At 40.7% G+C, this 20,829-nt stretch overlaps 1 protein-coding gene across 1 annotated transcript in view; it reads right to left on the bottom strand.

The window, feature by feature from the left end:
* Positions 1 to 1,170: 1,170 nt before the first annotated feature.
* CBX8 (chromobox 8) overlaps positions 1,171 to 20,829 on the bottom strand; it is a 31,402-nt gene continuing 11,743 nt past the window's right edge. Inside the window, exons 2-5 of the mRNA XM_018563872.1 lie at positions 13,209 to 13,252; positions 5,398 to 5,463; positions 4,135 to 4,201; positions 1,171 to 2,131 (exon numbers count right to left, since the gene is read on the bottom strand). Of these exons, the coding sequence (XP_018419374.1) occupies positions 1,343 to 2,131; positions 4,135 to 4,201; positions 5,398 to 5,463; positions 13,209 to 13,252 (966 nt within the window). The 3' untranslated portion in view covers positions 1,171 to 1,342. The remainder of the gene's footprint in view (positions 2,132 to 4,134; positions 4,202 to 5,397; positions 5,464 to 13,208; positions 13,253 to 20,829) is intronic.

Raw genomic sequence — 20,829 nt, 5'->3', positions numbered from 1 at the left:
AGACAACCTTTTTCAAGCCCATCCACAAATTTTCTGTACACAGATATCTGGACTCTGCCATTCCAGGAAATTCTTAAGTCATTCGTATGTAGATTTGGCTTTCTGTCTGATTTCATTGTCTTGCCAGAATACAATTTTTCTCTCTAGGCTCAGGTTCCTTGCTGCCGGCATCAGGTTCTCCTCCAGGATTTCCCTGTATTCATTCTACCATTACAAGCTTTTCAGAGCCTGATGCAGAAAACATACCCACTGCATGATTCTACCGCCGCCATGCTTAATGGGTCTGTTGCGTTTATGATGTTCTTTTTGGCTTATGTCAAACATGTTTAGTCTTATTGTCAAAAAGGTCAATTTTGGTCATATCAGACCATAGAACATTCTAGCTACCCTTAGAGCCACCCAGGTGCTTTCTGACATGCTGTAAGTTGTCAAGTGAGTTTTAGCCAACAGTGGCTTTTTTTGCCACTCTTCTGGAAAGCTAGGACTGATGAAGCACCTAGGCAACAGTTGTATGCTTAGTTTCTCCAGTCTCAGTCTCCAGGCCTGTAACTTCATTAGAGTTGTAACAGGTATTTTGGTTGCTTCTCCCACTAACCAACTCCTTGTGGTAACTCACATTTTGTGGTCAGCCTGCTCTAAGCAGATTAACATGCTGTACGCTTTCCATGACGTGACTGTACTCCAAAGGGTTAATCAGTGACTTGTATTACTTCCCTGACTTGTGCTTTTCACTCACCTTTTCATGGGGATGCTTGGGGTCTTTTGTTATCTTCATGATGTTATGCAACGAAACTGACTTATCAAAATTCGGACCTTGTAATTATAGTACATGAATTGTACATGTACCATGTATTTACTACAACAACTTCAAACCCTCTGATTACACACAGTTGATCTCCATTTCACTAATTGTGCAACTCTAAAAAAGAATCAGTTGTGATTTATGTGTTTTATTTAAGGGAGTGTATACCTATGCAACCAGTTATTTTGTTTTTTCATTATAATTTAAATTACTTTTCACAGATCTATTTATTTATTTTTTTAAACTCTGATTTGTTGCGTTATAGGCACTATACATATGTATGTATTATATATATATGTTTGTGTGTGCGTTTAACGGGAAAATATAGGTAATTAAACTCCAAATATGCAACATATTTTCTTGCTGTAGCATCACTGTTCTCTTTATATAAGGAATTATTTGATTATTTTACAATATATTTTACATTGGTTCATGTATTTATGAAAAAATTTATGGGTATATAATATTTACACACAAACATATAAAATACTACATAACCTAACTTTGTGAATGCTACATATACAAATATATTAAATATGATCATCTTTTATCTTTAAAAAACCCTTCATCTGTGTTGCTTTCCTTTATTGTCACTGTCAGAAAGTTTGAAGTCACATCTGTCACTATTACTTTCTCCAAATTGTCTGCTGAGGGTCTCCAAGTTTCGTCTTCTGGTTCCCCAAGTATCCTGGCCACGGGAATACGAGCAATAAGAGAAGGTTTTCCCCCATGTGTTACCAAAGCATCCTTGTAGAAGTCAGACACTTGTTGATGGTATCTGGAGTTGTGCCTGTTTTTTGGGACAATTGTCTCTTGGGAGTTGGAGCTTTTAGGATCACTTCTAAAATGTGTCTTATGTGTATGCCCAAGTTCCCTAGGCATGAAATAATGATCTGTCTGGCTTGTTGATCCCAGTTCTGAATTCTGCCGTCTTGCAAGCTGTATTACACTGTATGTTGATTTATATTTTAGGGGCCCTACTTCATGTATCCTGGTAGAACCAGTCATATGTTCAACTTGACTATTATGGTTTGCAGGAGACATTCTTCGGGTCTGAGCATCTTCCTTATGGAGTCCTTTTCCACGGTGATGTTTCTTTTTCTTAATGTTTAAGGTATATCTCTCCCCTCCAATATCTGGCCTGCCTAATGTTTCATTAAATATATAATTTGCCCCACTGCTCTCTTGCGAAGAATTTGGGGCACTTCTTAAGCCTTCCCTAGACCTAGGTGGGAGTTGCTGAGCAGGACAACCTGGGTACGGAACTCTTACGCCACGAGAAGAGTCCTTTCGGAATTCATAGGTCTTTGCATTTGCTTTGGCTTGAGCCTGTAAAGGCATAAATGATAAGTATATAATAATAACAAGCTATAGAGTGTCTTAACATAACACCAACATTTTGCTATTGTCAGCGATCCAGGACATTGTGTTTTACAACATTTTACACATATTGCACACTTTGGGGGGAATTCTTTAAAACTGGAGCAGACAGATTCTGGAGCAGTTGCCCATGTCAACCAATCAACGTCTATCTTCAGTTTTTTCAGTTATGCTTTGAAAATGAATTAGAGAAGCTAATTGGTTACTATGGGCAACTGCTCCGGATTCTGTCTACACCAGTTTTGATAAATTCCCCTCAGTGTATTTTGCAATGCAACCAAGACATATGCCAGAACTATAGTGCGGCTAGCGTAAGGCTACTCTTTCAGTGCTTACAGATAACTCATGCTTGCTGTTTTACCTAAGCAACTTGGATACTTGTGAGCAACTAAAAATTTCCCCCACAAATCTGTCCCCTCTGCTAGTCATACCTTTTCCTCTTCTGTAACTGTTGGTAGACAATGCCGCAGGGCATAGAGTCACATTAACCCCTTGCCGCCCGCCCATCGTAAAAATATGGGCGGACAGCGTAGAGAGAAGAAAGAGAGATAGATCAGCATTTCCCCCACCGCTGACCTCTCCTCCACTCTAAAGGTAGAAGCAATGTGTATACATCACTTCTGCCTTTAGCTGTCATTTGTCTGGCTGAGAGCCAGAGAAGAAGCTGATGAAACAGATCTCGGCTTCATCAGCTTCTTTGGTGGTCCCTAGGTGACATTATGGGTCTTGGGAACCCCTGATGTCTCCATAAAAAGGACCTGTCATTGTTTCTAGATTTCACATAGGGGATTGTTATCCCCCTATGTTATAGCAATCAAGTGTAAAAAAAAAAAACAGTTACACAAATTAAAGACTCATAAAAAAAGACCCAAAAACAGTTTTAAGTCCCCCCCGCCCCGCGTGCATACACTTAAACGTAAATACGCGTCGGGTGCACCTACGTGCAAAAACAACGATTACGCCACACGTTTCCCATCGCCGGGAACGTCGCCGTGAGAGAAATAATTCTAGGCCGATCAATCACTGATAACACTAAACTGATGAGAAGTAAAAGCTTTTAAAGTGTCGCATATGGCCAATTTTAGGCATGGTAGTTTTTTGGGATTTTGTGGGTGCACGCAATTTTAAAGCTTGACATGTTTGGCGTCTATTTACCCAACATGACCCCATCTATTATATTTCACCAAAAAATTGGGTAATAATAAATGTTTTAAAACATAACGTAGGGAAAAGTTTTTTTTTTTCCTAAATTTTTGGTCCTTTTTTCATTTAATAGTAAAAAATAAAACCCCCAGTGGTGATTAGATACCACCAAAAGAAAGCTCTATCTGTCCCCCAAAAATGGTAAAAAATTCATTTCAGTACAGCGTTGCATGACGGAATAAATGTCAGTCAAAGTACTGCAGCGCTGAATACTGAAAAACGGCCTGGACAGGAAGGGGGTTTAACACCCCGGTCAGCAAGTGGTTATAGAAAACTAGGGGGTAACCTTTTTTCCCCCCATAGTTCTCTTCAGGGTCACGAGTGGACATATACTAACCTCCTGCCGTGACCCAAAACTCAGTATATAGCAGGCTATTGCCCGCCATATGCTGAGAGCGCCGCAGCCGGGGCAGATCCCGACAATACTGATGAGATCCACCCTGCTGGCTAATTGACAGCGGCTTCTGCCTTTCTAGAGGCAGAGCCAGCTGTGCCCACCTCCTTTTCTAAAATATTTTTTTATTTTTAAAATATTTAAAATAAAGGTTTAAAATATTTCCTGTATGCAAATTAAACTTTGCTGGACATCCGCATAGATCTGCATTTAAATGACTTTACTAATGCGAATATCATACTACAATGCTATGATTGTAACACGTTACAAGAGACTAATGGATAAATCATCTGAAAGGAAAATTAAGATTTGAAATTCCATGTGTATATTACATAGCTTGTTAATTTTAACTCACCTTCAGAAGGAATGTTTTCGGTTTTGGACCCCTTTTTTTCGGTCCATACATCTCCCTCTCTCTCTCCCTAGGATAAAAGATAAATATTTTAAAGGGCACATCAATAAAGCAGTCAATCTGACCTTAAACATTCACTGCAGGTGAATCTCCCAGTTGAATGTGTAAAATGGCAGTGATTGATTTAGCACCATTGGTGCAAGCTGCATTATTTGCCTTATAAATATGCTCTAAGAGTTTTTTGACATACAAGCACATTCCTGGATTGCAGCTTTACTACAAGTAAAGTGAGTGTGCAAATGTTGTAGGGATTTTAAAAATGACTGTGGCACTGCGATACCAATTTACATTATAAAAGTACCCTATAACCTGTAAGAGCCACTTCCACATGCTGCAGAGCACAACGATTGTCAGGGGAGGAAAAAAATACAATACAATTAATACAAACTAAGATCATCCCAGTAATCTTAATAACAACATTTAATTTGATTCAGGGCTTGTTCACACCATGTCCGGAGCAGAACAGTTTGTGTCCGCACCTTAAATGCATCCTAATGTATTCCTATGGTATTTCTGGGCTCTGTTCAATCCAGTGCAATGTTCACACCAGTGCAGAGGGAGAAAATGCTGCATGCACTATTTTTTTCTGGCCTGGGCTGCACCAAAACGCATGTAAACACACTGGAATGCACCTGAAAGCCCATTTAAAAGCTTAAAAAGAGAACTATGGAGTATGTGTTTTCTCCCCATAGTTCTCTTTAGGATCACGGGAGGAGGTTAGTATATCATGGGATATTGCCTGCTATATACTGAGAGTGCAGCAGCCGGGACAGATCCCGACAATACTGCCGTGATCCACCCAGCTACGTGAGTGACAGCTGGCTCTGTCTATCTAAAGGCAGAGCCAGTTGTGCCTGTGCGCTCCCCCTTAGCGCTGGAGGATCGGAGAGGGGAGAATCCCTGCGGGGGGGGGGCAGCGACTGACCGTCACTGCTCCCTACAGGGAGACGATCGGGAAGTGAGCAGATGGGCTGCATGTTTCTACTCACCAATAGAGCCAACCTGTGACAGCTTCTGTGCCACAGGTCGGCTCTAACTATGAGTATGTGTGGAAATCACTCGCCTCATAGTTCTCCTTTAAAGAAACCACCCCGGAACGCGTCAAAAACACATCAAATATTCTCCAAAAATACACTGCACTGCGATTGCAGATCTGCTCCAGATCTGGTGTGAACAAGCCCTTAATGTTAGGAGAGAGCTACAAACCTGTCCTCAAATGCTGACACTAATCTTGCATCCAAGATGTTCTCCTCTGGTTCCCAAGTGCTGTACCTGAAAAAACCAAAATAGAACTGTAATTTTGTAGCAATAAGTTGTAACCTTTACAGCTGGTAAATTGATGTAACAGGGGAGCAAGTTGCATTCTTTTCAATACCAGGAAATGCCAGATATTCTTGCCAGGTGCAGAGGAGATTAATCTTTCCCTGGTTCACCATACTGGCTTCCTTCTCTATGTTTAATGTAGTTTCATCTGCAGTATCCATTGTGCTTGGTTTTTGATCTTATTGCAGCATGTAAAGCTAAACATAAAAAGGCACAGAGTGTCCAACCACATGTTGAATAGTTTTATTTTATTATGCAGATAATTAAAAAATATACTTACAAAAGGTGTCAACAATGCAGCGCATAACTCTAGACTTGTAAATGGAAAAATAAACACAGACACGGGCGATCAGCTAACGCATTTCCGGGACATGCCCCTTCATCAGACCTTACTGAAGGAGTGTGCCCTGGAAACGCATCAGCCATGAACACAAACAAAATGCTGGGAAGCGGCAAGCCAGCTGGTTGATCGGCGGTGTCTGTGTTTATTTTTTCATTTACAGATTTACACTTTCCACACTGGATGAGAGTTATGCGCTGCATTGTATTTTGTTTCATGATATGTATAATAAAATAAAACTAATTAACACATGGTTGGGTGCTCTGTGCCTTTTTATGTTTTTTTTGCTTTGCTGTGAAGGTTCGCTGGTCCTTGTGGTGGTGCAGCACACTGTGCTGAGGATCGTTTCTTCCTGAGAAGGCTATGAATGCTAGCTGCCAATAACGCCAGGAGTGAACTATTATATGAACTTATTGTAGCATGCATATAATGGCCTTTGGATATACACGGACCGTGCAAGGCTATTTAGACATGCCTTGGCACCAGTGAAGCGTGGTACATTTAAAGATTTTGGTTATAGAATTATGGAGATTATAAAGTAGTATAGCAAACATTTGCATTCACATATATTGGTTTTGGTGTTCTCTGTAGTTGCCAAGAAGGTGTTTTATAATATTCAATGAATACATATTTACAATAATTACACTACGAGAAGGTTTTGGTTTAACAATTATGCAGGGTAAGTATAAAAAGAATGTAGCCAATTCTAGTTTAATAATAAATAGTTGAGCCTTTACACCAGAGAGCATTTTAAAAGGAACCTTAAACTGAGGGGTCTCGGGAGCACTTATTCAGATGTTCAAGTTTGCCATGCTAAAAGGCAGGAGCTTCCAGTCATATTTAATGAACTCTGGGCAAAACTTTTAATAACCCTTGCAGTGGGGCTACCCCTGTACTGCAAGGATTAACTGCTCGTTTTTGTCTAGGTGCTAAAGAAAGTTATACTCACCTGAACCTGCAAGATGGCTTTTTCTTAGACCAGTCCTTCAAGCCTCTCTGCCCCCCCCCCCCCTTTTTACCCTTCGCAGTGCGGGGGTAGCCCCAATTTTTGTTCTATGGAAATTCAATAAAAACTTGGAACCACCTAGGGCAACCCAAGGTTTGAAGTTTGAGAACGGCTGATGTATAAGATATACCGAGAATGGTCTATAAAGAGGGCTCACTAGAGTAGAGATATTTGTAAAAAATATGTATATGTATGTAAAAAATTAGCAAGTTGCTATTGAAGTGTTATTAGTGATGCACCGATACCGATGCTAGTAGCGGTGCAGATATCAAGTATTTGGGTGAGTACTTGTACTCACCCAAATGCTTCCTATGCTTATCCTGATACCGGAACTTCGAGTATCAGGAAGCCGGGTGGCAAGTCATTACATGCTGCACGGCTGCCTGATTGGCCGGGAAGCCGGCTCCATGCTCCCGCATCACCAGGGTGTTTGGAGCTGGCTTCCCACCCAATCAGGAAGTCGGGCGTCGAGTCATTACCTGCCCCCCGGCTTTCTGATTGGCCAGAAAGCCGGCTCCATGCTTCCTCGTCACCTGGTGACGAAGGAGCATAGAGCCAGCTTACCAGCTAATCAGGAAGCTGGGCATTGCAACACAATGTGTGGCATCCGGTTCATTGCTTTGAGCTGCATTAAAATGTGAACAGCACCTATTTTTTCCTGCATTGAGGTACAACGCAGTCTATTCATTATAAGTGAGCTGCCTAAGGCACCTCGAATCAACAGACAAAATGCCTGCACTGCAGCTCACTTTGTTGAGGTATAAATGGGTGTTGACTCTGCCTACCTAACCTATTTAACCTTCTAACATTATTTTGAACATGCAACCTGTATACCAGGCTGCAATTAAGGTGGAAACTAAAACTCAAATTTTACTTTCTTAGCAAAGAAGGTAAATAAAAATGTATGAAAAACATATTTAGATCATTAAACCAAAGTGCGATTCCTCACCTCAAGCTCTAAATCACGTTTTAATTTTGTGGTTGGGGAGAAGGTTCTGGAATAAAATAGCTGCCTGGTTAAGTGGTCTGGTTAAAAAGGTAAATACTGCAATACTGCATTTGAAACAACTCTACTCTGGTGAAGGGATAAATATTTAATAATTTTTTTGGTGTATTATGAAAACCCAAATCAAATAATCTTTAATGTGTTCTTGTCATTTCAAATTACATTTTCAATATTTTTTTTATCTGCAGTTTTAATTAAAATAAAACCTAGTGATCCTGCCAATTGTTCTCCTGCATTGTCACTCTGTCACACAGGTTTCCAATGGAGACTACAGGTGACTAAAACATGGTCCACTGTTGTCACCATCAGCAAACCCACCCTGAGAAATGTCATGCAGCCATCAGCGGAACACATTCATTTAGACGGGAAGTGGCTGCAAAGATTAGCAGCACTGAGATTCAAGTAGGTGAAAACAAGTATTTGATTTCAAAAAACAAAAAAAACAAAAAGGGCAATAGTTTATGATGCACAGTGCTTTAGCAAACTAAATGTCATTCAGTTAGGGTTTACACCTAATTTTAAGAATCGCTTATGTGACATTCTAGTGAGTTACTAATACACAGAACCAGGTACCCAAATATGTAAATCTAGATTATTTAACGCTCTACAAAACGCTCAAAAATATAAATCCCATTGTATTCTATGGTCTCGTTCCCACCTTGGAGTATTTCCGCCCGTCCCTAACGCGCTACAAAACGGCCCACGCCTGAAAAGGTACAGGTACTACTTTGGGCCGTTTTGTTGCGCGTTTCCATTGGGATACAGACAAGTAGCCTTCGGAAACGCGCGACTTTTTTACCGTGAATCGCGGTAAAAAAAACGTGCGACAGACGCGCATATGCAATACGCCTAGGTGTGAACGAGACCTTAATGTGCCCTTGGGAGAAAGCAGGGTTTTTTTTTTTGTTTTTTTTTACTTACCAGTAAAATCGGTTCCTTGGAGTACAGTACCGGACACAGGCAATTCATAGATGATTGGGTAATATGCAGGTATCTTTTCTATAGAAACTTCTGCGCTCGATTAATCTTGGAAAACTGGGCATTCCTCCTTACAGCTGCTCACTTAAATTGGCTGCATGAGCCTGCATTAATATTATTCAAATATGTGAAGCGGCGCAGTCACCCAACACAGCAAACAAATATGTGCAAAAAACAAATATTGTGGTGAACAATACTACTGGGAAATGTTTTTTTCTAGCCTAATGAAGTCAATTAGACGCAACGCGTAGAAGCTTAGTGACGTCAGAACGCCTGGGGAGAGAGAGGAGGACAGACCTGACATCCAGGAATGTGATTCTGATACGCAATTTTATTCGTTTTTTATGTGAGTAATTCTTTTAATAAAATATTTTCAATGTATATGGGGTGCGCTATGATTTCCACTTCTGTCCTGAGAGATTTTTTTAAGATGAAGTTGGGCTGTCGGTAGAGGAGAAAACGATAAGATCAGGATCGGTCTCATCTGAAGGAAGGCAGGAAGATCACGGCTTCAGATAGTATGAGGAAGGAGTTTAATCCTACAAGAAGCGATTTGAGACCTAGGGGTCTGAACACAGAAGTGAGAGGCTTATCTATCAGAGCACTGGTGTTTTTTGTGAGCACTGCAGCAAAGGATTTTTTATGCAAAACTAGTCACAGAAGCGATCTGGCGACAGGTAAGTCGCCAGGATCGCTTCTGTTGTAAAGCCGACAGTCGGCTCTACAAGTTTAAACAGAGTCCCGGCGGCAAAAGTCGCCGGGAGTCTGTTTAAACAGCCCCGATGCTGGCGACGTACGCTGTACGTCGTCAGTCACGAAGGGGTTAAAGATCATATACAAGAAATTACACGAGTGGGCAGAGTGACGCACAAAGAAAGACTAAGAAAACACATTTTTTTCAGTTGGTTTTTTTTTCACCCATTAAGACTTGAGCTGTTTGCCTTTAATGATTTCATGAACACTTTGTTTCAATTATGTGTTTAACTGACACAGGACGTTTGCTACTTTATTAGTTACTTTTGAGATCTTTTTTTTAAGGTAATCACCTTTGACTTACACAAACAGTTGATAAGAAGATTGAATTTGAAAAAAAAAAATTAACAGTAGTATTATGTCTGGTTTTTGCACATATTAATTGTTTCTGTGTTGGTTGACAACGCCGCTTCACATATTTCAATGCTAATATGCAGGTATCATCAGGTGTTTGGACACTGGCCAGAGCTGTGACCTCATATAATCCCTAGCACTACAAGAAATCATCAGTTTTTTAGTAAGCCATTGAGGATATAAAAGGGAGGGTGCTGTGTCGATAGATGACGCTTTAAAAGCCCCCACAGGCCATTAGTTTAGAGATACCCAAAAATACTGGCCCTAGAGTTATTTCTCTCACTCCGGCGTGCGCGGCGATGCCCCACATGTGTAGCGCGTTTGTTGTTTTCATACGTAGGCGCACCAGACGCATGTTTACGGGAAGACGCACGTGCTCGCAGCAGACTTTAAAACATTTTAAATTATTTTAATGATAATTTTAAAAACTGTTTTTTTTTTAAATTTACTTTAATTGCTATCACATAGGGGGGCTTACATGCCGCATGTGACTAGTCACTTGGAGGCAGCAGGGAGCCAATTGTGTCCTGGGGGGGGTTGTGGTGGAAAAGTTGGTTAAGTTAAAGAATCCATTTTAATATTCGAGGCTCCATCTTGCTATACATAAGTCCAAAGTCTGTGGAGATCAATGGTTTTTATCTTTGCAGAAGTTTGCAAATATATATTTGTGCAGACCCTGCAAAAGAGATCTCAGTCTGTGTTTTACAGGCCTTTTCAAAGGATTTTTCGTTCTTAGCAAACACCCTTGCGGGGGTAGCTGATAAGATAAATATTGCCTATCTTTCAAAGCTGTTACAGTATAACTAACAAGGAAAAGATGCTGATGCTATGGTTTTAGAGAGTTAACTATTTAAAAGTTGTGATAAATAGTCAAATATTATTGGATGGTTTGTATTTCTGTGTCGGCCCAGTGTGGGATGGCACTAGGAGGTATCATGAATTATGCTAATGTACCTTTCTTTAAAAGTTTTGTAATTCATCTTTTGGTAGTAGTAAGCTGGCTATCGTACTACCCAACATATGATGAATAAACCTTAATTATGTCACAAATCTCTGTTCCTGGTTCTGTACGAGGTCTGGTATCCCTGCCAGGACAGTACATAGGCAGGATCCAGGGGACATGACCCATCCAGCAGTCTTTGCCCTCACAGTGGACATACTTCCTAGTCTCCCAAGAGTCTTCAGGAACAGGTTTCCCCTGGATGGGTGAACCATGGTCCTGAACCTGTACTGTAGAACTTATCACATTGCACCAAGAGTGCCCAGGTGAGCACTTAACACAGAGTTCAGTGCTCAAAAAGAAGAATTACAGGCTGGCCTAGCTTTGTTATCTCTGTGGAATCTGGGCATAGCTTCCAGGAAAAGCAATGCATTAGCTGATCCGGGAGCTTCAAAAATGATTCCCAGTGTCTGCAGCAACTGAACGTTTTCCCAGAGTCCAATCCCTTGAAAGCAGCTGCATAAGGGCTTGTTCACACCAAGCGCGGAGCAGGTGCAGGCCGGATCAAAACTGCGTCCAATGTATTCCTATGGTATTTTGACCTCCAGTTCACATTGCAGCGTGCGGATCCAGACCAGATCCAGACCGGATGAAAAAAATGCGGCAAGCCCTATTTTACCTGCTCTGGATCTGGTCTGGAACGCATCAAAAACGCATCTAAAAGGCAAAAACGCATCAAAAACACATGCAAGTGCCTGAAAGTCCATGTTAAACTTAAATTTTTTTTTATTTTTTTTTACCAAAACCGGCCCTAAACGCATCAAAAACGCATCCAAAGCGCGTCTAAAACGCGGCACAACCCACTACACTGCGTGTGCAGAAACCTGACCGGATCTGGTCTGCATTTGGTGTGAACAAGGCCTAACTCTATATTCCTGACTATTTCTCCTTTGTCCCGTAATGTACGATTACAAAATATTATATTTTATATAATTAGCAGAGTGCAAAAAAGTCTTTAAACTAGATCTAAAAGTCTGATTACAAGTGCCCAAAGTGCTTCATGAATACACAGCTGGTTGATTTACAAAAACTGAAACAAAAATGATATGTTCGCCTTATTTTTTTCTGACACAGTCAATTCTTGATTCTAAATAATCACATTTTCTTTATGACTAAATAGCAAAAGTATGCCAGCTTGCCAAGTGATATGAATAACTCCAATTTCCATAGTCTGATGATTAGCAGCTGGAGTGTAAAATGCATATATGTGAAAGTAGTCTTATTGTAAGCAATTTTGTCTCTATAGTTATGCTGCATTTGTACATGGGTTTTTAACAAGAGAGAGTTTAGAAAACCTCTTCCAGATTGCACATGACACTAGATGCTAAATAAAGGAGTAACATTTGAAGTCTGAAATTCACTTCAAAATAGACTCTCACTGGGGAAAAGAGGGGGTAAACTGCTGCAGGAAAGAAGTGCAAGCATCTACAGCAACTTGCAGCAACCTGCAAAACCTTCCTAATATGTCTGATTCACAGGTTGTTCTGACAGGCAAAGCTTTGGCACTTGCGGATAGTGTTAAAAGAGAACTATGGGGTAACCTTTTTTCCCCCCATAGTTCTCTTTAGGGTCATGGGAGGACATATACCAACGTTCTCTCGTGACCCAAAACTCAGTGTATAGCAGGCTTTTGCCAGCTATATGCTGAGAGCTCCACAGCCAGGACAGATCCTGACAATACTGTCGAGATCCACCCCGCTGGCTGATAGGCAGAGCCCGCTGTCAATCTTGAGGCAGAGCCAGCTATGCCCGCCCTGTCCCCCATCCGTCCCTCCAGTCAGCGCTGGAGGATCGTAGAGGGGAGAATCCCTGTGAGGAGAGGATTGGGAAGTGAGCGAGCGGCATGTTTTCACTCACTTCCCAATCAATAGAGCCGACGTGTGACATTTTCAATGTCACACGTTGGCTCTAACTATGGGGATGAGTGTAATTCACTCACCCCATAGTTCTCTTTTAAAAGCTTTCCTGCCCCTTCCTACTGCCTAGTGAGGTTGCCCATCACAGGCATAATAATGCCTACGGGACAATGGTGATTGATGGGCTTATAGGAATGTAGGGATGCAGATTAGTGGCAAGGTCAGACACAACTAAAACCTGTTGCAGCTTTGCCCATCACATTGACCAGAGATTCAGCTGCAACAGGAAATCTAGGTGCCGTGCTCCCTTTCCCTTTATAAAGTTGCTTTATTTCTGTAAAGGTGTATTAATGGTGAAATCTGTTGTATTTACAAAGAAATATCAGAAAAAGCCCACTTACTTCTGAGACCAGCCCTTCCATTTCACAAAATATTCCATGCGACCCTGAGGGAAAGAAAACAAAATTATACATGTACTTTAAAAAAGCCAAAAATAATGCTGGGCAACCTTCAGAAGCTACACATTCCTTATGTTATGGCATCCAAATCAATTCATGGCACAACAAACTGAAGTTGCTCCAAGTTGTTCTTTCGGGCAGCTCAGCATGCTCCTCCTCCCAGAGCTCCTGCTCTGTTCTTTCCATCAAGAAATAAAAGGCTGCAAGGCTGAAAAATTACTGCTGGGTAGGTGGAAGCTGAATTGTTGGAGAATGACTTCAGCGCATTGACTGCAGCCAATTAGTAAAATAAGTGCATGGCCAGCTTTAGGGATAGCCGTGTTATTTAGTTGTATTCTTTCCTCTTCCTCTGAAGTGTCAGCTTAAAGGCAGGCTGTAGGGGCAACCCACAGAGACTGCCCTATCTCCCGCCCCAGCTCAGTACTGAAAACTGACACTCCTGAACGCTGAAGGGAAAAACTTACACCAACAAAGTCTTAATTTTCCTTTCATATACTTCCAACAGCATCTTTGTTAATAGCATCTGAGACAGGAGAAAGAATAGCCACTGTGAGGAGCCTGACACAGAGTTGACATTTCTACTTCCAGATGGAGAGAATACAACAAATTACAGTTCACACTGCAATCCCTGGGAGAAAAGACTTCTAAAAAAAATAAAATCAATGAGCATTTAAAACTATTTTTTATGTTTATAACGTCCTTAGAAGTCGTTTTCTTTAATTCACTACAGAGATCCTAAGGAGCTGATTCATTAAAAGCTGGCGAAATAGGAAACTTAAAAACCTAATCTTGACCACAGTGACAAAATAGAATGCTTTTTTTTGTATTTTTCCACTCACTGAATGCGATTGGTTGCTATTGGCAACAACTCCACTTTTGTTCTCAGATCATTTTCTCCATTTTTAATTAACCAGCTCCACTGTGTCCAATTTGCAAAAACAACAGTACATGATATCCAATAACTAGTAATAGTGATTAATATGCCATGTGCAAGAGTAAACGTGAAACCACTGCAAAATAAAAAAATATATTTTATCATTCTTAAACCAGAAAGATATTTCTTTACAGTCATTAATAATGTGAATCAAAAGAATGATCTAAAAGATGTTTTGACTGAGGATCTGCCACCATAAACACTGGATGGTTCTTTATGGATGTCTGCAAAGCAAACCTAACAGTATAATTTTCTATCTCATAGAATTGTATCTGTTGTAGGAGGGGACAGCCACAGCCATTTCTGCTCTGTTCTCAAAACAGCTCTGAAAAAAAAATAAAAAAAAAATCAGCTCATGGTTGATGTTGGTATACTACAATTGAGTCTGTCCCCCAGCATCTCCTTTTTACAAATGCTTTATGGCCAAGATGTAGATAAACACAGAGCCAGCCCAGTCCTTACAGCTTACTAAGTATGAGGTGCTAGACAGGCAAATCATATTACGTTTCAAAACATATGCAGCTAATCTTTTTTTTTAGCCATTTTTCAAGACGCAAATGGAAGCACATGTTCCCTGGCTCATTAAACATGCCTACCGACTCCTAAATTATAGGCGTCTTCAAATCTTATTATCATGATGTTATCAGCCGGCTGAACCACAAGTAGGCGTTTTATAAATATGCCATATAAATGTATTTTTTTCACACGTGGCAATGTAATACAGAATGCAGAAGCCAGTCTGCTTGTCCAGACTGAGGGTTAAAAACTGAGGATCTGTGGGTGTCATGGCTTTCACCAAACGAATAAGCCACTGTCAAAAGATGGAAATAGGATAAATTCATGCAGCCAATAGACTTTTCACAGGGTTCTGTAAGCCCCCGTCATTAAATTCAAGGTCACTAAATTCACCGTCAGTAAATTCCCTCCTTTTATTCATCAATGTCAGGACTTGAAGAGAACACAATGATTAAACCAGTTAAACAAAATAGCACAAAACTTCATTTGGTCAGACGCAGGAACATTTAAAAAATGAAGATGTCAGTGAATGAAGCAATTTTGCAACAGGGCTAGCAGGTGCAGAAGAATATCAGGATGAAAATTAGACACATTCATCATTTATATTCTCTCCTCTGATGGGGTATAAATGCATTTTAAAGTGTAACTTTAACCCCTTCATGACTGAGCTTGTTTTTAGTTTCTGTTCGTAAATGACTGACACACTTTTGACATTTTTGCTGTGTGATTCTTCCATGTCAGTAATATACTTTCTTACAAAGTGCACCCACACATATTATATATTGTTTTTTAGAGGACAGATAGGGCTACATATTTATATCACATATGTGCGTCTAACGCCTCACTTAGGACAAATAAAATATAAAAAAAGAGGAAAAAAACGTTAAAAAAAAACAGTTTTGATTTGTAGTATTTTTTTTACAAAACCAGCACAGCTAAAAAAATGCAATAAATACATTCATTTATTTGTCCCTTATTTTATTTTTTACACATTTTTTTATTTTATTTTTTACACTTTTCACTTTTTTTTTTAAACTTAAAAATGTTATTTTATTTATTTAATTATATCAAGCAGATTTTGTGAATTAATCTCACTGTTACTGCATGATAAATTAATACATTTTTGGTTATTATCAGGCTGCTTCAAACTTCAGAACAGCCGATAATAAGTTAGTGACACTGATCCTGCAGCAGTTCAGGATTCAGCTGTTACTATAGGTTTTCTGATTGTTGCAACAACGATCAGCAAACAAACATTCTTCTTCCAGGAATAGATACATTGTAGGAATAGACACATTTTGTATCTATTCATGAAAGAAAAAAAAAAAAGCCAGTATAGCTTGAGAGAGATATCTCTCGATCTATACGAGCTGTCAGAATGCCGGCAAAAGCCGGCATCTGTGTCCGCTTTGCTTTCACTCTCAGACACCCGATATTAAGGTATCGGGTGTCTGAAAAAGGTTAACCCTTTCATTAATGAATGCCTCTGTAGTAAGGGCATCCATTAATGAATGTTAAAAGCTGATTCTCAGCGATTAACAGCCCTCTAAAGCAGCAAATAACTCGTCACGTACAGTGTACGTGACAAGTCATTTGGTCCCTTTGTGGCTGGACGTACAGTGTACGTCTCCCGTCACGAAGGGGTTAATGATCAAGCTACAGCCCCGTCACACAACTATTAGATGTTAACAAACATCTTGCATTTGCATGAATTCCCTAAAGAAGAAGCTGAATTAAAAAAAACAACTCAATTGATAGAAACTCAGCTGCCAGTACATCTCTGTACAGTGTAGAGTAATTGACCTCCTGTAGGATGTAAAAAATCGACAGGGTGCACCCGGAAGGCTTCGCATGCTAACAGAGGACCCTGACAATCGGAGACATTGTATGTAAGCTACATAAACACGATTAAAAAATCCATCATGGCCAAGATGCACTCAAGACCCTACTTTGAGTTTAAAGGAGTCTGCCTGTACCAATACCCGGACTTGTCCAGATGCCCATCCTTGCTAAGAGACACTCACATTGTCCACTCCTAGAAGGGCTCCATAAAGCTGACATCTACAGATGGCACTTCCCTTTTAGTCTAATCCCCTGGAAATGGAATAAAAAACTGTGGTTTTACAGGACAACCGTCACCACTTTCTAGGGCAGTTGAACCTGCCAAACATCGGCGTACATTATTGTACACTGAACCAGAACATACTCGTTCTACAGATCCCTACACCATGACAACTTCAAGATGGATAACTTCAGAACTTCAGTCGGCTTAGAAGAGAAAGAGGACCTCCTGTATCGCCATCTGCCACCCCCTCAGCCCATCATTCCCCACTGCCTGAGTACCTTGGTCGATACATATTAAATTTGGAGAGGCAAGAGACCCAGGTTAGTCTACCGAATATTTACTAAACTCAAAAATGGCAGGTGGCCTAGGGTTTCTACTGACCTCCTATAAAGGCAATAGCTCTGACCAGGTTTATTAACTGGAGGTACCATGTGAAACAAAGTCTGGGTGGTTGTGGAAAAATCTATGGTGGGTCACAACCTGACCGACTCCCCCATGAATCCCTTGATCTTGTAGAAGTCAACTTCACCCCTAACCACCCTCAGTATATGGCTCTAGGACAATGTCAATAAAACAGGCAGCCTGGTCCCCCCACTGTCCCCCCCTACTGCCCTTAGTGGCGATGATCTACACATGTTGGGTATTGCCGCACAGGCCAGAGTGAGAGCAATCATTTCTAGGGCAAATATGTATCCGTATCTCTAAACTGATGACCTCTAGGGGCTTTTAAAGCGTTGTCTATGGACTTTTTGGGGTACTGAATTTTGGTCGCAGTTTCAGGGACGCACACAATTTTTAACCTGGGCATGTTGGGTATTTATTCATTGTAACCTCATATTCTATATTTTATTTTTTTTAAATGGGTATTTTAGGCATTTAAGTACGTTTTCACAAAATTTGGGGGTTTGATAATAAGTTGCGCTAATATCGTGTAACATAAAATTTTGCAACTGCTGACATTTTATTCTATAGGGTCTTGGTTTTCAGAAAATATACAATGTTTAGGAGTTTGAAGTAATTTTCAGGCTTAAAATGTGGATTATAACATGTGTGCAAAAAACGAAAACAAAAATAAAAATGCCTCTGTCATGAAGGGGTTTAATAAAAGGACTTTGTATATGGTGTTGTGTGTTTATTTACTAATTTTACATGTATTTGGTGAATAAGTAGGGGTAACAACTACCCCATAGTCATTCATGTGGGGGGTGGCATCTGGATGCCCCGTTTATGAAAGGGGGCTCCCAGGTTCAGATAAGCCCCCCTGCCCGCAGACCTCCAGAACCAATGGGCCGGGGTTGCGGGAAAGAGACCCCTGTCCTCATCGACATGGGTAAAATGTGCTTTTCCAGGGGTTCTCCCCCTGGCAAAACCCCCTTCCAATGTTGAGAGCATGTGGCCTGGTATTGTGCATGCTCTTCCGCCATTCCTACTCTGCCAGGCTGCTGCTTGGATCAAGGGTGTGGTCTGGGATTTTAGGTTTTGGCATTGGGGCCCCCCCTAAAATTCCTACCAGACCTAAAATAAAGTCCGGTATGAATTGGGGAGGGGACTCCACGCTTTTTTTATGTTAATGTTTAACGAATCGCACATGCCTAATGCCTACTTCACTCCTGGACAGTGAATAGAATCACCGAATCGTATGCTTAGCCGAATGTTCAGCTATCCACTATCAGTTGTTTCGCCCCTTTTGAGAATAGAGGTGAACAGCAGTGAAGGAACTGCTGAATGTTCCCTTCAGCCAACCCAGATGTTGCATCAGCTGCGGCGAATGAGGTCTTGACCGTGGGCTACATGAGCTAAGGCTGTCCCGGTTGAGGCAAAGGTAGTCGATGTGAGCAGAAAGCAGCCGACATTCAGCTAAAAATAGTTGCTGCAGTGAATAGCCGTATAGACTTTGGTTCACTTTGGTTATTTATTCGGGTGCCTTCGCCAGCTTAGTGAATAACCCCCTACGTGTTTCTGAAAGCAGAGACCCTGTACAGTTAAATAGTGGTAGTTGTAATTTTTATTTAGGTTGCAAGATATTTGTGCTACAGTTTATCAAATCTATATTTTCGGTACATAATGCACCCAAGTTAATTTTAGTGTTCACAAACATAATATAATTCCCGTTATTATTTCAATTTGGTGATCTAGTTATTTTGTCTTACAAAAGCAAAAAAAGTTGAAGTTTACTGTCAAGGAGGCTCATACAATTTTAATAGCCGACTCAGAGGCGGCAGACAGTGCCTCAGAATGTGATGCAGGTGACTGCGCATATTTGCCTGAGTTAGATGCACGCGCTGATTCCCCTGGCGCTGCCCAAGGCACAGAGGATTGGGTACCCCTCAGTGATTTTACCCCAACATCCCTTTCTTTACTGCAACTCCAGGCATGGATATATAAACCCAAAAAGAACATCTGTATTGATGGGTCCATATTGAAATACAAGGGTAGAGTAAGATTCAAACAGTTTATACCATCTAAGAGAGCAAGATATGGCATTAAGCTGTATAAACTGTACGAAAGTGGTGGTGGGTATGTTTATTCCTTTTGCATATACAAGGGAAAGGACAGCCACCATGATCCCCCAGGATGCCCAGACATTATAGGGACAAGTGGGGAAGTTGTATGGGACCTTATGAACCCCTAAGGCTGGGTTCACACCTAGGCATATCAAATATGCGCATTTGTCGCGCGTTTCGTGCCGCGCATTACCGCGATTCACGGTAAAAAAAACACGTGACATCCGAGGGCTACCTAGCTGTATCCCAATGGATATGCGCGGCAAATACGCCCCAAAGAAGCTCCTGTACTACTTTGGGCGTAGGGCGTTTTGCAGCGCGTTCCTACGTGCTGTAAAACGCCCAGGTGTGATCCAGGCCTTATTAAACAAGGGGTATCCTATATACACAGATAATTATAATAACAGCATCGTCCTATTACAAATGCTCCACTGTTTTGAAACCGTGGCCTATGGCAAAATAAGAAAAATGCTAACCGGTTTCCCAAAGGACCTAACAAAAATGAAGCTGAAAAGGGGCGAATCAGCTGCTCTGTGCCAGAAGGAACTGCTGGCAGTAAAGTCTTCCTCTTACAGGAGTGTCCATCTCCTGTGGTCCTGCTGTGCCCGGTATTTCCTGCCAACCCCTACATCACTACAAGACCACAAGTGTCACCATGCAAAACTTGACAGAATATGGCAGTTCATAGAACTCTTTGGGCTCCAGTTGTTCCAGGGCAGCTGAAAACACAATTAACATTTTAATAATCATGTGTCCTAATTTGTATTCAACTGAAACCTTGGCATTAGTCTAAATAAACCTCATCCTAAATCAAAGGAAACCTCATAGATCAACATCATCCTGTCAAATCTCACTTCAAACAGACAAAACAAGATTGCCTAACAGATTTTATTTCTTTTTTTTTCCTTCCACATGAGACAAACACCATTAAATTAGATATATTCTCCATAACAGCAAATAAACAGCGTTCATCAGATAATGCTCTTCATATTCTAGGCAAATATTATCAAACATCCACTAGAGGGCACTCAAATAACAATCATATTAATCACTATATGAACTCTATTAATCATTCAATATTAAACACTAAAGATTGTAGTTCTAACAAAGCTTGTTTGCTGTATTGCAAATACGTGTGTGACAGCCAAGCTCCTGCGTTTGGTGAAAAAAAACAATATCCATCAGTTTACTCTTGGAAGCACTTCTCTCTTTCTATTTAGGATATTGCTACCAATTCATTGAGGATCAAGATGAGCTGCCTATTGACCTAAGAGCATCATTACTGTATGAACACAGACATTTCCCTGCTCCCTCTTGTTATGTGAGATAACTATATTAATTCAAACTGTCTTCAAGAGGAATTCCCTTACTTTGGAGAGATTTCCTCCAACTCCGTGTTGGTTCTCTGTGACCAGAAATTCCCCTATAATGTAGGGCTGAAACAACTAATTGATAAAAATCGATAATAATCAATCATGAGAATCGTTGTCAACGATTGTCATTATCAATTAGTTGATTTACGATTAGTTGAATCCATCGCCGCCA

The sequence above is a fragment of the Nanorana parkeri genome, unplaced genomic scaffold (genome assembly GCF_000935625.1).
Source record: "Nanorana parkeri isolate BGI_ZX_2015 unplaced genomic scaffold, ASM93562v1 scaffold706, whole genome shotgun sequence".
Lineage (NCBI taxonomy): Eukaryota > Metazoa > Chordata > Amphibia > Anura > Dicroglossidae > Nanorana > Nanorana parkeri.
Note: the sequence above shows the minus strand (reverse complement) of the source record. Positions and strands in the feature narration are given on the sequence as shown.